Source organism: Bubalus kerabau, chromosome 21 (assembly GCF_029407905.1).
Source record: "Bubalus kerabau isolate K-KA32 ecotype Philippines breed swamp buffalo chromosome 21, PCC_UOA_SB_1v2, whole genome shotgun sequence".
In the NCBI taxonomy this organism is placed as follows: Eukaryota; Metazoa; Chordata; class Mammalia; order Artiodactyla; family Bovidae; genus Bubalus; species Bubalus kerabau.
Window position 1 is genome coordinate 25,985,963 of NC_073644.1, and position 16,376 is coordinate 26,002,338.

The window sequence follows — 16,376 nt, forward strand, 5'->3', positions numbered from 1 at the left end:
TGGTCTGCTCACTGATCAGTTTTCAGTGGACATTTTTGTGGGAGGAGAGAGCAAGTACACCCTGTGAACCTACTCATGCAGTCAGAACTGCTCATCAGGCGTTCTTGAGTTGTTTTCTTGAAAAAGGGCTCTTTCTAGACAGCCACAGCACTAGAAGCAGAAATCCACATTAATTTTATTCATAAAATATATACATCAATACTATATCTTTACCTTGATGCAGACTAGTAACAGTGTGAGCCAATATCATATCTCTATTTTTATTAATTAACTGATTGATACTTTAAAATGACAGTTTTTCTTCTGTTTTAGAAAATAATAGTCTACAAATATTCTGAAACAAGTTTTTAAAGTATAAGGCATGAAATCACTTCATTTTACTTGAGATTAGTCAATTTAATACTCCCACAAAATGATATGCTTAGATGATTTTATTTGAATCAAGGAAATCTTGAGATTTCAGGACTATTGCTGTTTCAAAATTTAGGTATATTTGTTTTTCTACAAGAAGACATCTATGCATAAGTATCCTCAGAAACATAGCTGTCTTTGTAAACCATGCTATACCCCTGACCCTCAAGAGGCTGCTCCACGTCCCTCTGTGTGTGGGGTTTTTTCAATCCCACATCCAACTACACATCCAATCACATCCAACTACAAATTAATGGCTAAAATGACTTGAAGTTTTGATTGGGTCATAGCATCATTATTCTTAGTGAGGTTGTTCTTAATAAATTATGTTCTATAATATCTTAGGCAGTTGTATCTCATGCACACATATATAAAACTCTACCTTGAAGATTACCTCAATCTAAAATTTACAATTCATTAAGATAAATGAAAGTGTGTCACTCCTGTACTGGTGTTCTGCTTTTTTAAGCTATCAGTACAGAGTTTAAAATTGTCTAAGAGGCATTTTTGCATATAAGATGAATACTTCATGACTTAAATGTTAACACTCATTTTCAAAACTCAGTATAAAGTAAAAAATAACTTAAATTTTTGGAGCTTCTAAATGGTTATTCCGCTTTTGATCAAGAAGTTTAAAGAATTTTCTAAAGACTTTGGAGATGTTCATTTTAGAAGCAAGAAGAGAAGTCTAAAACTTATTTTCTGCCTTACTTTTCAATACATGTTAGAATAGTCCCAGGAAAGCTAGGGGTAGTTTTCTTTTCAACTTCTCTCCACCCCACCCCACCCCCACAAAAGACAATATTTCGGCATTGTTACAGATAACTTGTAGATTCTGATATTTGAACTCAGATGTCTTTTCCTGCGAAGTCTATTTCTAGAGTCTGTGATTTCAGCCAAGAATTATATATCCATTCTTGTCACTTTTAACTTGCAAGTCAAACAAATATCTTATAATGATTAATAATGTATTGTAAATAAGATTTAAGCATTACATAATGGTGGTGAGATTTTAACTGATTCATTCAACAGAAATTAGGATGAAAACTGGAAATAGGGAAAAGTGTAATGGGAGTTAGGAAGATGTGCATTGCCCCCTCTTCTCTGAAGAATTGTTATTTTCCATGACAAAATAACTGTTCTAAAAATAATATAGAAATTCTATAATTGTGCTGTCCACTGAGTTGAAGATATGTAGATGACTGTTTTAAGACATATATTTTGGAAGAAAAGATAAGCCATATGGCTACTGGAAATAAAGCAATATTTGGGGCCAGAAAAAATGTATTTTCTTCTCTGTTACAAGGGACATGAACACCAGACTGTTAGCGTTGGACTTTATCATAGTTCTGACAGCTAGATGAAAATGTCAGGTGGATGAATGTTGAATGAATCCATATGTGGCTGTTAAAATGCAGGAACTGGCTGTGCCATGGACTTGTTCATACAGAGATGATAAAGGTAGGAACCAAACAGAAATCCAGCAAAGCCACTAGATTTGTCAAATCTAATTTGTTCTTAGTTTGCACAAATTAAGTATATATGGAAATTAACTTCTGACCAATGTATCGTATTTAATGGTGATCACACCAAGCAAATATAAATATCAATCAATTTGGAGCCAAGCAACAAACATTAAATTTCTAATCTTTTTTCTTTTGCTTAGAAAATGGAATAAGGATACTAATACGAGGCAATGGCCACCCACTCCAGTACTCTTGCCTGGAAAATCCCATGGACGGAGGAGCCTGGTAGGCTGCAGTCCACGGGGTTGCAAAGAGTTGGACACGACTGAGCGACTTCACTTTCACTTTTCCCTTTTATGCATTGGAGAAGGCAATGACAGCCCACTCCAGTGTTCTTGCCTGGAGAATCCCAGGGATGGCAGAGCCTGGTGGACTGCCGTCTATGGGGTCGCACAGAGTCAGACACGACTGAAGCGACTTAGCAGCAACTTAGCAGCAGCAACCATAGCTTACAAAATTTGTTAAAAAAAAAAAAAACACTTTTTTTTTTTTTTTGGTGTGTGTTAGTAATGACAGCCCTAAAGATCAAGACAATATTTAAACTCTTTCAAAAACATTTCTTTTCTGAGCCAAAGTATAGCTACAGAATCCTGAAGATAGTGCTTCTCAAATTATTTGCAAGAAGAGTCAATATGGAAGTCAACTCATAAAATCAGATTTGTGACACTTTTTATGTAGTCTCAAACTTCCCTATTGGCACAGGGAAATACATCCCTGCTTTCACTTAGTTTATTCTGTTTCATTTTGAAAAGTTACCATGATGCATGATGATCAAATTGCTGATCAATTTGAGTTGGCTGCTTGCTTCCTTTACAAGTTCCTTTTCCTTGGAAGAGTTATTAATAGATGATTAAATATCTGAATGCATAATGATGTTTAGAACTTCTGGGTTTCAAAGTACCAAGGACCCTTTATCATACTCTCTGGTCCAGCTAAAGGGCTCGGATTCTCTTACTAACTCAACTCAGTAGACAAAGGCTCTATTCCATCTCTTCAATGGCCGATTTTCTCATAGGTCATATTCAAGCTGTAGATTCCTGTTTCAGCATCCCTCCAGATTCTGATCTAATCTGCTACTGCTACTGCTGCTAAGTCACTTCAGTCATGTCTGACTCTGTGCGACCCCATAGACGGCAGCCCACCAGGCTCCGCCATCCCTGGGATTCTCCAGGCAAGAACACTGGAGTGGGTTGCCATTTCCTTCTCCAATGCATGAAAGTGAAAAGTGAAAGGGAAGTCGCTCAGTCGCAGCCTACCAGGCTCCTCCATCCATGGGATTTTCCAGGCAAGAGTACTGGAGTGGGGTGCCATCGCCTGCTCCCTGATCTAATCTAGAATAGGTCAAACCAAAATTTTCAGTCCTTCTTTTAAATTTTTATTTATTTATTTTGAAGTCAAATTTTATTTATTTTTTACTTTTTAAACAATTTAATTCAATTTTTATTGAATGAAATATTCTTCAAATTCTTTAGTGCTTTACAGCTTTCAGAAGTTTCACACACATGATTTCATATAATCCCACAATAATGCTTTTTGCCCCCTTTCCTATATTGCTCCTCCTCTCTCTGTTCCCACTGGCAACCACTAGTTTATACTCTGTGTCTGTGAGTCTACTTCTTTTTTGTTTTATTCATGAGTTTGTTGTATTTTTTAGATTGTACATATAAGTGATATCATACAGTATGTGTCTTTCCTTTTTAAAATACAGATTATTTTAAGGCCAGGTAAATTTTGGAACTTACTAGACATTTAGGTCCAGCCAAGGATTGATTCAAATGGCTTGGCTATGTTTCTCAGACTTGCCCATCGTCACTGTTGTATCAAAAGGAGCTAACTTATGCTGTTCAGCACACCTCATTCCATTTCAGTCCTAGGGTATCAGTGTATACAAAATCAGTATCAAAACATACAGCCTTTCCCTTTGGGGGCTGGGGGCGTGGGGACAGAGGAATGTGGATAGAGGTGATGTTATTCATTCCCATGGCTTTAAATTTTCTGTATGTATATCTTCAGCCCAGACTTTTCTCTGTCGTTCAAGCTTCTATATTCAAATTCCTACATGAACCACTCTTTCCATATTTCAAATTTAACTTTTCTGAAATTAAATTTTTCTTCCTGCCTCTCCACCCCAACCTACTTCTGCTCCTACCTCAGCCTCCAACTCCCAATCTGTTCCTCCCTCAAACTCCCCTCTCTAAGTCAGTGGCCTCACTAGCCATACTACTAAAGCCAGAAGCCATCTGGTCATCCTTGACTCAATCTTTTCTCTCACTTGCCACATGCAATCCATCAGCAAGCCTTCTGCTATCTTTAAAACATATCTTCAATCATCACGTCTGTCTGTGACCATTACCTTTCTAATCCAACCCCATAATACTTCACCTAAACTACTACAACTCCTGTAAGCTTCTTAACTAGTCTTGCTGCCATGGGTGCCTCCTCCTGATCCTTTCAAAGTGGCTAGTGAAACTTCTAAAAATGCATGACATTTAATTCTCCTGCTTTAAATATACTTGATTGATTTCCCACTGGGCCAAACTCCTTATCATGGTGATCAGAGCCCTACAGGATATGGCAGCAGAAGACAACTGAGATGTCATAGCCTGCTTCTCTATTTCAAGCTCAGCAAGTTCCCGTTACACTGGTCTTTTTTTTTGGCTGCAGTAGGTCTTGATTGTGGCATGCCCGCATGGATTTCTCTAGTTGTGGTGCACCAGTTTAGTTGCCCTACGGCATGTGAGATCTTAGTTCCTTGACCAGGGACCCAACTCTTGTCCCCTGTATTAGAAGTTAGATTCTTATCCACTGGACTTCCAGGGAAGTCTCACATGGGTCTTCTTTCTAATCCTTAAACATGCCAAGAACTCTTGCCTTTGTGCTGTGTATATTGTTCCCCTTCTTAGCTGTTGATGTGATTGACTTCTTTGCATCCTTCAGGTGTCACGATAAATGTTACTTGCTCAGAGAGATCTTCCCTGAGTCTCCAATTCCCTCCACTATTCCATTGTTTTCTGTCAAGGTACCATCGGGCCCCGCCACCGCCCCCCACCACCACCACCCCGGCCCCAACCACCACCTCTTCTAGCACTCACTTATTAGCACTTAAGTGCTAATTATTTATTTCTTTGCTTATTATCTGTTTTCCTTGGACAATTTTAAGTTCCATTTGATGAGGGCCATATATATACATCAGTCTTGTGGACTACCTTAACCTTAGAGCCTACCAGAGAGATTGTGAAAGTCATTCAGCCTTGTCCGACTCTTTGCGAGTCCATGGACTATAGCCTGCCAGGCGCCTCTGTCAATGGAACTCTCAAGGCCAGATTACTGGAGTGGGTAGCCATTCCCTTCTCCAGGGGATCTTCCCAACTCAGGGATCAAACCATGTCTCCCACCTTGGAGGTGGATTCTTTACCATCTGAGCCACCAGGGAAGCCAGAGAGATTAGCACCAGTAAATGTTTGTTGAATGAAAGTATAATTATATAGATGGATGAAGGAAGGATTGTTTAGTCTTTGAATCCTTATTTTATGATTATAAATTACCTGTTTGCACTATAACATTTTGCTGATGAATAAGTAGACCTGCATGACTATTTGTGATGGATAATTAAATGCAAGATTTTCCAGAATTTTTTTAAACATCATACACAAACTGACCCTGATGTTGAAAGAAACTTTACTTTCATAATGTTGATTTATGTTTCAAAATTTGCATTATCTTTCATTACAATATAATTTTCTGATATAACACTTTGACTTCCTCTCCCTATAAATAGCATGGAGAACCCTAGGCCAAGGGCTGAGGGATTGGTGTTCAGATATGGGGTGAAGAGTCACTTTTTGGAGAGAGATGTTCTGCACAGAAGCAATTCTGAAGAAAGTGTCTTGAGGGGAATGCCAATTAAACTCCAAGCAGCCTGTTCAATGAATAATTTAGCTGAAGGAACTGGAAAGAACTTCTGGAGACATTAAAAGTAGAGGAGAGAAATGTATCCAGAGTGAGTTACTGAAGCAGATTTTGGATTTTTCAAGTGTTTATGCTCTTGGGTAGAAAAGATATGGTAAAAGATGTTGACTGAGCCTGCCAGTTAATCATGAGTACAGATACAGAACAAGGCACACTGGAGACCAGAGAATCCACAGAACTTGGAGAAGTGTGGCCCTCGAAGTCCTAGGACTCTCAATTCCTTTAGTCTAATGTGAATACTCGCTTGTTTACCTCTTCCTTCTAAAAAGAAGGTCTTATATGATATCTTTCAATTTTGTAAGTTTTTTTCTTTTTGCTTATATACCAAATCTAGTTAATGTAACCAGGGGTTATACATATTTATATTCTACGAATATGTCTCAAATTTGTAATTTCCATACATTGGAGTGTCAAGTATAATGATAAATAGAATGAACATGTGTATGTGGTCAGGCCCTGTGATTTCCTTAACTGGGGCCCAACTTTATCCAAACAACCTCCAGCAAAAGGTAACGGGAATGGCCAAGGATTATGCCTGCCAACTTCTTCCTTCCTTCTCTTCCTCTCATTTTCCTTACTTTATTAACTAGCTCAGCATATATTTATTAAGCACTTACTGTGTGCACTGGGGCTTCTCAGGTGACTGTGTGTGAGGCTTCTCAGGTGACTGAAGCTAAGTCGCTTCAGTCCTGTTTTACTCTTTGCAACCCTGTGGACTGTTACCCTCCAGGCTCCTCTGTCCATGATTTTCTCCCGGCAAGAATACTGAAGTGGGTTGCCATGCCCTCCTCCAGGGGATCTTCCCAACCCAGGGATCGAACTCATATCTCTTATGTCTTCTGCTTTGGCGGGTGAGTTTTTACCAGTAGTGCCACCAATTCAGTAGTAAAGAATCTGCCTGCCAATAAAGGAGACACAGGAGACACAGATTTGATCCCTGGATTAGGAAAATCTCCTGGAGGAGGAAATGGCAACCCGTTCCAACATTCTTGCCTGGGATATCCCATGGACAGAGGAGCCTGGACAGCTACAGTCCATGGGGTCCCAAAGAGTCAGACACAACTGAGCAACTGAGCACACACACATATTCATTGCTCCAGAGTTACTTGGAAAACAAGAACATCTGAACTCTCTAGAGTCTTCAATCAAGATTCAATTTATACAGTGGGATATTTGTTGTTATTTGTTAAGCTGCATCCCACTCTCTTGCAACCTCAGGGACTGTAGCCCACCAGGCTCCTCTATTCATATAGTACAAGAGCAGTGCAAGTTCTTATGATCTAAAACACTTCCGAACTATAGGTGCCAGTCATCCTTTGCTGGATCATAAAATAAATTTATTGAGTTAGGAAAAATTTTTTTACCAAATTTAAAAATAGGAGAAAAATGGCAAATAGTGCATCTTACATGTAATAAAAAATACTTCATAAAATTTTTGGAGGAGAGATGTATACATGCACTCTATGCCAAAGTAAAATGTATGTCTTACTATGAGACAAGGTTTTAAAAAAAATTTGAAAGACACTATCCAGAGGAGTTTAGAGGCAGATGACTTGAGCAAGTCAAAGAAGGAAGTCTTTCTGGTTCTGAAAGTACTTGAATGAGGCTTAGAGGAGTTGGGATGTCTTTTCAAATGAAAGAGCTACCAAAAAGAATTATGAAATTGTGAATCAAGCTATATCCATAAGTGAAAGTAAACTCTATAGAACCAGCTTAATCTTGAATGAATGACCACTCTGTGACCAACTATACTTCCAGAATCTCCTAGGAAAGCTATGACCAATATACCAGAAAACCTACATCTCTCCACTTGGAATAAATTTCTTGTCTCTGATCTCACCAGGGAAACTTTGAAGAGAATTGTTTTTGTGAGTTATACCCCATTTAGATGGGTGACTGAAAATATTCTCTGTCCAATTGTTCATCCCAAATTATTACATACTTCAGATATTGGAAATATTTTTTTTAAATGTGAAAAGCCGAAAGATAAGTTCCCAATTCAGTAAACTGAAAGTGATCCTCTCCTGATATTAAATCCACGTGTGACTTCTACTGGCCTGTGGCTCCCCTGAGCTCTACTGGGCTAATATTTATTGGGCAAACAAATTCAAGGACTCAGGACCACTGATATATGTTAGCATTATTTTTCGATTCAGAAGAAAGGAATAAAAAGAATAAAAGCAGTCAGGGTAGCCTCTAGAGAAGGGGAGCTGTTGTTGCAGGCATCTTGCAAGTTAATGGGAATTCACCCGGGACTCTAGAGCCACCCAGAGAGGGGAGAGAGGAGGAGACAGGGAGGGGTGGTGGTGGATGAAAAGTCTTCCTTTGCAGCTGGCCCTCTCCCTCATTTGTTGCTCCAATAAGCAGTAATTAGGTCCTGAGCTAATGGTGTCAGCTGATTTGCTGTTTTTAGGCTAGACCCAGAGGAATCTCCATGGAAACCCTGCTGGAGTCGTCCCCCCACCTGGATGCTGAGTGCTCCTTTCCGCCACCTGGCTGCCGCCGGGCCCGCTGCTACCTCCTCCCGCCTCTAACCTGCAGCCTGCAACATGCGCACTGCCCCCGGGATCCCTAAATGGGACAATTCTGCCCGTGACGTCAGCGCCCAGCCGTCTCCACAGAAACTTTTGTCCCACTGGCCAATCAGAGAGCTTGGAAGGGGCCGGGGAAGAGGGGGGGCGGGAGGAGAGGGGAGTGGGAGGGGTGGGGGGGTGAGGGGAGAGGCGAGAGGTTTAGTGTGTGGAGCTGCTCGCGCTCCGCCCGGGCTGTCAGTCCCGGCTCCAGCCGCCGCCGCGAGACCTTCCCGGAGACGCGCGCACACACAGCGCACCCCCTGCACACCCTCGCTCCCCGGCTCACACACACGCGCACACTCAGCCTGGTGGAGCAGGAGCCACTGACCGTTCTGCAAGTGCCGGGACCAGCCGCGGCGCAGTGGGGACAAACACCCCGCGTTCCTCCCAGTCGGGGCTTTCGTCTTGGAGACGGCGACGAGGGGGCGAAGGTGGGCTAGGACACGGACTCGGCGCCGGGCACTGATCGGGCCGTCTTGCTGGCAGAGCCGCCTCCCGGGACGGGCGCGGGCCTCCGCAGAGAGTAGAATAAAGAGGAGCGGCCGCGATCGCAGCGCGAGGAGGATGGGAACTCCCCTATTTCCAGCTCTGTAACAAACGGATGGAAATCCTGAATGGAGGAAGCGCTGATCTCATTTGCTTGAGAAATCGTCCGGGGGAACTCATATTTGGCTACTCTGAGCAGAGGAGGGGGTGTCCATGACGTGGCAGGGGGAAAATAGACATCCGAAACCTCCCGTGTGAACTGCAAACTGTAACCAAGCAAGGGGAAAATGACAGCTCGCTATATTCTAATTTCATGCAGAGGGTTTGAAGCATCTGTATCATAAACTTACTTCTATGCCTTGTACCCAGTTCATTAGAGACCAGAGGAGTCCTGTCTGGGGGCCCCAACGTTATCTGGGAGACCCGCCGCCAGCGGCCTGCCTTCGTTTACCCACTTCCCCCTGGAGCGGATATCTGTTCAGGGTACCACGGGCTATCCTAGAGAACTCCGGCCAGATCTCCGTGGATGCTTTGCTAATTCTGGGACTTAACTCCCGGAACCTACCTACGGGACTGGAATTCAGCCTAAATGCATCTGAAGAAATGACATTTTAAGCCGCTTTAAAAATACCTTAAGAAATTTCCTGTGTAGCAGGATTTGATGGGCTTAACAACATGACAGGTAAGAACTTTCTCTCTTTCTAGTCCCTGAACGCCCCACACAGGGAAGGCCGAAGCGGAACGGGACCCTGGAGGAAGGAGAGCCCGGGGACCCTGGTGCCCTTCGAGCTCTCAGGCGCCAGGCCGGGCAGCTGCTTTCGAGAGAGGCGCAGCCCTCGCTCCTGGACGGTGGTGGGGCCGGAGGCCGGGAAGCTTCGGGGGCGCGCGCGCGCGGGGAGGCGGCGCTGCGCTCCACCTGCCTGCCCCGGACGCAGCCCCGGGCGAGGCGTCGAGGGACCACCCCAAGTCAATATTGGGATTTTTAATAAACCAAGGAATGGGATTTTAATTATTCAAAACCCAGCTCCTCCGGGCCAGAGGATGGTCCTACTCCCACAATATTAGAGACCCATCACTAAGAGGAAGAGAACAGCGTCCGGAGACATCCGTCGCAATTACGAATGAAACCAGAGACTTGGTAGCACAGGGCATTGATCGCTGGTGCCCAGCCGGACCCTCCTCCCCCTTCGCCCCTTCCCTCCCCTCTTTCCCCCGACCCGAGGCAGGCTCTGGCGGCGCCCGGGACCTCGCGTCCCCTACATCGTGGCGGGGGGCTGCATTTTTCATGAGCCCGGGGTGAACAGGTGCGAAGTGCGCTGGGAGCCTCCGGCCGGCGGCCGGGCGCGCGGAACATGGAGAGCGAGCGCGATGTGTACCGCCAGTTCCAGGACTGGTGTCTCAGGACTTACGGGGACTCAGGCAAGACCAAGACGGTGACCCGTAAAAAATACGAGCGGATCGTCCAGCTCCTCAACGGCTGCGAGTCGAGCTCCACGGACAACGCCAAATTTAAATTCTGGGTCAAATCGAAGGGTTTCCAGCTGGGCCAGCCGGACGAGGTCCGCGGGGGCGGCGGCGGCGCCAAGCAAGTGCTCTACGTGCCGGTCAAGACCACGGTGAGTGACTCGCCTTCTTCTGTTATTTGTCTGCCGGAGCAGCCCGGGGGGGAGGTGAGGGTGGGGGAAGAAAGGGGGGAGCCGTGAGCCACCGTTGGCTCGTTTGCCCCCACCCTTCTCAACCCCCTTCCCCAAGTCGTCCCCACTCGCGTGAGCCAGGCGCGTTTCCCCCAGCGTGGAGTCTTTGTGGTCCTGTATTTTAAAGCAGCAGCGCATCTCTCGAGCGCGCAGCCCTCCTCGTCTCCGGAGCTTCTATCCCCGGGTCGGGCGGCATCTCGCGTCCTCGGACTGGGCCATTGTCCCACGTCCTTCGCTGGGCGCCCGGCGCGTGTCCCGCCTTCCCCACCGCGCATAAAGGCCACGCTGACACCCCAGCCACACGCTCTGATAATAGATGATTCTGATCGATAGTCTACGGAGTCTTTTTATTGGCACAAAGCCCGAACGTGGCGCTGGTCGTGGATGTGGGGTTCCCCCGACCCCCCCCCCCCCCCGCCCCCGGACACTATCGGGTTTTATTGTTAGTTAGACCGCCGCCTGGGAGACACCTGGCTGTCCGATCGCCTTAATCTTCCTGGGATCTTGCCCTGAAGATATAGGGTCCTGGAGATGCCTCCTCCTGCCCACCCCCCACCCCTTCCTTCTTCACTTGCAGCTTTCACAAATAAAGCCGCAGCTACATAATGAACAACAAAGAGTGATGGGTTTGGGCGCAATCAAGTGGTGTACGTTATTTGTTCCTTATTCTGGGATGGCTCTAGTCTGACGGCCGCAAAGCTTTAAGCCCAGGCGCTGACGCTGAGAGCTCAGTGTATCTCAGCCTCCCCAGGCAGAAGCCTGTGAGGTTGGGGAGCGGCGGCAGCGTCAATTTCCGTTTTCAGGAGATGGGAACTGTGGGCTACAAGTAGGATTGCAGATCAGATCCATAAGACCTCTTTCTTCATCATGCTAGGTGGGTAGTCGTCCGGAGTAGGGGTGGGAGAGGGTTATCTGGCATTCGGTACATTTTTGCCTCGCTTTGGGGTTTCTTGAGCATTTGCTCCTTTCCTCCATCTCTCACTGGCAACTGTTTCCCGTGCAGTATTCCTGGAGGATGCTAGAAAGGAGATGCCTTGAAAGCTACTCTTCTATCTCAAACGGAGGTATATTAAATTGGAAATACGTGCATGAAAGGTTTTTCAAAGGATTATGTGGAAGACTCTTTTTGGAAAGCAGTTTATGGTTTCTTGAGATTAATTAGGGGTAGTTGTTTGAAGGAAGTATATTTCTTTTGAAATTTATATGGAAAAATGACATGGGAATAAAGGTGAAACGGAAACACACATAAAAGTTCTGCTTTTTAAAAAAAATATGCATCATTGTTGAAAGGTTTCTAGGAGGGCGATCTATAAACACAGCCTTCGCCTTTCACATCTGGCATTGCTAAAGACAATGGTGAGATTGCTTTATTAATAATGAGCACTAGATGGGCATGGATGAACTTAGGTTTATCTACATTTAGATGAGCCAGAAGTCTGTCATAGAGAATGAGGGGCTTTGATTCATTTATATTGGGAGTAACATTAAGAACCTGATTTTTAAAAATAACTTAGTTAGACAAAGTAAATTAGAATTCAAAACATATGAATGTATTTTTATTTGGGTGGTACTGAACTAATTGATGAATAAAATAATGATTTAAGATATATTTGAATATTTCTTAATAAGATTGTGTGTGTTTTGTTTTTTAAATTGCTAGCTGGGAGTTTGTTTTTCATTTCTTAAAATGTTTTACTTAGGCACCTCTGTTTATGTGTCAGATTGCTTCACTTGTGTATTTCTCCAATGAGTTTATACCTGCATGGATTTGGTTACATCTACTGTATGTATATACAGGTGTTCTTTTTTAAAACGTTAAATAAAAATTCTAGCATAAATTGTGTAGTGGTCATAGAGGCACTAAGATAAACATGGATGCCAGTAATTCAAACCAGCATTCACATTCTTGGATACCACATTTTCATTGAAAAAATAATGCAGAGTTGTTAAGAAATTGCTGCTAAGATATCTAATATAGATTAATAACTCCAGGATTAATAATGAAGTAATGTGTGTTTCTCTTTTCAGTAAAGATTCCATATAGTTAAGGGAGAAAATGTAATCCTTCAGGTGATGTTCTTGCATAATGGTTTCCTGTGTAGTATTTAAGAGCGCTGATTTTCATTCACATCTGTTTTGAAATTTTGAAGAGGTTTTTAATTCATGAACTTTCCTATTGCTCTTTATGAAATTTTTATGCTGCTCCTGACATAGAATTATAGGCTCCTCCTTCTCTGAGAGACAGCCAATCATCATTTCATTGACTTAAAATATAAATAAAAGATCCCTTTTATCATGTGTTTCCCCACATCTCAGAGGATTTCTTCCTTAAACCTATGATGGTTTTTCTTTGTGATAGCAGGGGTGCAGTCATCAGAAAGACCAAAAAAAAAAAAAAAAAAATTTTTTTTTTTTTTTTGCATCCAAAAGCATTTATTGGTTGAAAAAGAGTACTGTATTTGAATAGTATTTTCAAGTAGACTGAGAATCATTCTAGGATTCTGAGGTTTGAAGGTTCATGGCTGACTTTGCTTCACTGAGAGCAATTCATTCCTGGTGTTGCAGTTACCCATTGCTGCAGGTAATTAGGCATCATTACTACTGCAAAAAGGGAAAGAGAGAAGGGGAGAGGACAGGCTGGGGCTAATTAACTCCTTGTGTTTAATGAGAGAAAGGGAGACTGATAGCAACTGGGAGGTTGGACTAGAACAGAGCAGACACATCATGCAGGCTTAATTGAAACAGGACTGTCTTTCATTGTAAAAGAAGCTTGGTCCTACCTCTTGTTTTTCCAAAAGAGCAGATGTATTTATAGCTTTGCAAATACTTTCCCTGTGAAGCCTCAAGGTAACTGATGATAAAATCAAGCAAGTGACAACTGACTTAAAAATGTAGAATATTGGAGAAGATAAACATGCCCTTTACTGTTTGTACTGGCCATGCCTAAAACTGAGGGGACATATCTGTCTCTGTTTAGATTACTGTGTGGCTGAGCAGATACTGTTTGGTCACCAAGCAACAACATCCTGCGACTCAGCCATTTTAGATCTGGAGTGAGACTGTGTGTGCGCGCACATGTGCGCGTATACACACACACGTGTGCTTTGCTGAGCATGGGAGCTCAGTTCTTTTCCATACTACCACTGTTACTTTTCTATGTTCTTTCCTTAAAGGTGTCAGAAATTTAGAAGTATGAAATTATGGTAACTTCAAACAGTTCTAAAAAAGACAGGAAATGCTTGACATTGATTCAGAAACAATGTTTAATCAGTGACAGTTGATAATTATCCTCACTATGGTTACTCTGTTTTACATCTCTGATAGTTCTAGTTTGTTTTCAGAAGCTTTACATTCTGATTGACACTTTGTTTTCTGGCAACAATTAGTTAAAACATCACACTTTAAAATGTAACCACATTTTACTGCTTCATATTAGGAAAGGTAAACTTAGAAAAGAATCAGGAATTTCATTACATTTCATTAGTAATATTATTCATGCATTATTGTTTATTTTATAAAAGTCCACTGCATTCTATAAGTCATTAGGAAATTCCATAAACTCACATTTCTATTTGTCTTTCAGTCTTAACCAAACAAGGTAATGAATATCCAAACTATAAAATCAAATAATATGAACAATGCTTTTCTTTCCCTGTATTTGTAGGAACAGACATTTCAGCCTTTTTTTTTTAAGCATTTACATGTATTTTTTCCCTTTATTTAGTATTTTCCCTTTATTTATTCCATGAGGAAACATAAAATGAATTTTTTATCCAGAAAAGAAAATATATTATTTCTAGTTATGTGATTTAAAAATGATAATTTATTCAGTTATCAATCAGTAGCCTCAGATTTCATATTTTCTCACTGTGTATACTACTAATTGATTATTGTACAGTGATTAGAATGAATATTCATGGACTGGTTCAAAAGCAGTTACTGTTTTTTAGTTCTCTGACTGTAGTTTTGGTTATTTTTTTCAATACCACATCAGAGTGAATAAAATAATACATAAGGAGTCTGTGTACATTTACACTTGGTCTAAGTCCAAGAGCCTTGGACTAAGGCTCACATCATATATGTTGGGCCTTGATGTGTAATTTGCTATAGAAATTCTAGAAAACAAAGCTGAGGGATATGCCAGCTATGCGTAATGATACTTTGTATCTCTTACAGAGACAAGTCAAAACAGTAGTCACCGAGACAACCGAATTTTGCTTATGTCTTAATACTTCCACAGTGGGAATTGCTATTGATGACTGATGCATTTTTTCCCCTTCATTTAAGTATTTTGGGACACACGATACCATATATCTTTGTGGGGTTAAAGAGATCCCAGGTATGAGTCTCAGCACCGTGGTTTATAAGCTGACTGCAGGGGCATTTAGAGTTGTTGGGAGGAATCAGTCATCCATGGCAAGTCCAAGTCCATAGCACAGCACCTCCTTTGGGTTCTCAGGGAATAGTGGGTGCCTTTACTAGAGGCCAGGCTTTCCTGGTGACTCAGACGGTAAAGCGTCTGCCTGCAATGCGGGAGACCTGGGTTCAATCCCTGGGTTGGGAAGATCCTCTAGAGAAGGAAATGGAAACCTACTCCAGTACTCTTGCTTGGAAAATTCTCTGGATGGAGGAGCCTAGTAGGTATAGTCCAGGGGTCGCAAAGAGTCGGACACAACTGAGCGACTTCACTTTCCTTTCCTTTTACTAGAGGCCAGTTGGCCATGAGGATTAAGAGACAAAGGGCTTGTCGAGTTAACACCCCTGAATTTTAGAAGGCAATCAGACCCTCTTAGTACAAGAGGACTAGTTGTTCAGTCACAAATTTGTGTCTGACTCTTTGTGACCCCATGGACCCCCTGTGAGGCTCCTCTGTCCACGGGATTTTCCAGGCAAGAGTGCTGGAGTGGGTTGTCATTTCCTTCTCCAGGGAATCTTCCTGACCCAGGAATCAAATCCACATCCCCTATATTACAGGCAGATTCTTTACCACTGAGTAACCTTGGGAGCCCATATGAGGACTATCCCACATTTATTTCCAAAGATACCAGTCCTTAACTTTTCTGTTTTCTCTTCTTAGTTGTGTTACTCGTGACTATGGTGAAGGTGAGGGATAAGACCCAACACATATGTATTCCTCCTAGAGACCTTCTGAACAACTATTCTGAGATTCTACTTGTCAAGATTTTAACTCTGGACTTTCTGTATATGATAGAGGAAAGACGAGGAAGGAAATACAGGGATGTGGCAGCAGAATTTCCAAAAGTTTCAATTTCCACGTCAAGATCATAAAGACCTCTCACTAATAGCTGTTGTATTTGCCAAGATTTTTTATATCTCACTAGGAAAGAGTAAAGTGAATCCAGTGTGTTTTAGCTTGTGTTCCTTTTCATAGTCTTAGGATGGCAATGTAAACTTCCTGGACAGCATGGATGGCAGGAAACGTGGTACAGTGGGCAGGGTAAGGATTTTAGAGCAAGATTTAAACCCTGGATTTGACATTTACTGGAGTTGCGAGTTCAGTTCAGTCGCTCAGTCATGTCCAGCTCTTTGCGACCCCATGAACCTCAGCACACCAGGCCTCCCTGTCCATCACCAACTCCCAGAGTTTACCCAAATCCATGTCCATCAAGTCAGTGATGGCATCCAGCCATCTCATCCTCTGGCATCCCCTTCTCCTCCTGCCCCCAATCCCTCCCAGCATCAGAGTCTTTTCCAAT

The 16,376-nt window shown here is 42.7% G+C and overlaps 1 protein-coding gene across 16 annotated transcripts in view; it reads left to right on the plus strand.

Moving 5' to 3' along the window:
• Window positions 1–16,376, plus strand: part of NOL4 (nucleolar protein 4) — a 555,347-nt gene that overhangs the window by 85,513 nt on the left and 453,458 nt on the right. For 3 of the 16 annotated variants that reach the window (XM_055559239.1, XM_055559241.1, XM_055559240.1), the window contains exon 1: window positions 10,252–10,581. The exons of 7 other annotated variants lie outside the window; for them this stretch is intronic. In XM_055559239.1, the coding sequence (XP_055415214.1) occupies window positions 10,318–10,581 (264 nt within the window). In that variant the 5' untranslated portion in view covers window positions 10,252–10,317. Of the gene's footprint in view, window positions 1–9,226; window positions 9,648–10,113; window positions 10,582–11,359; window positions 11,534–16,376 lie in introns of those variants that run through there. 6 more of the 16 variants (XM_055559250.1, XM_055559235.1, XM_055559243.1 and 3 more) reach the window with 6 other exon arrangements.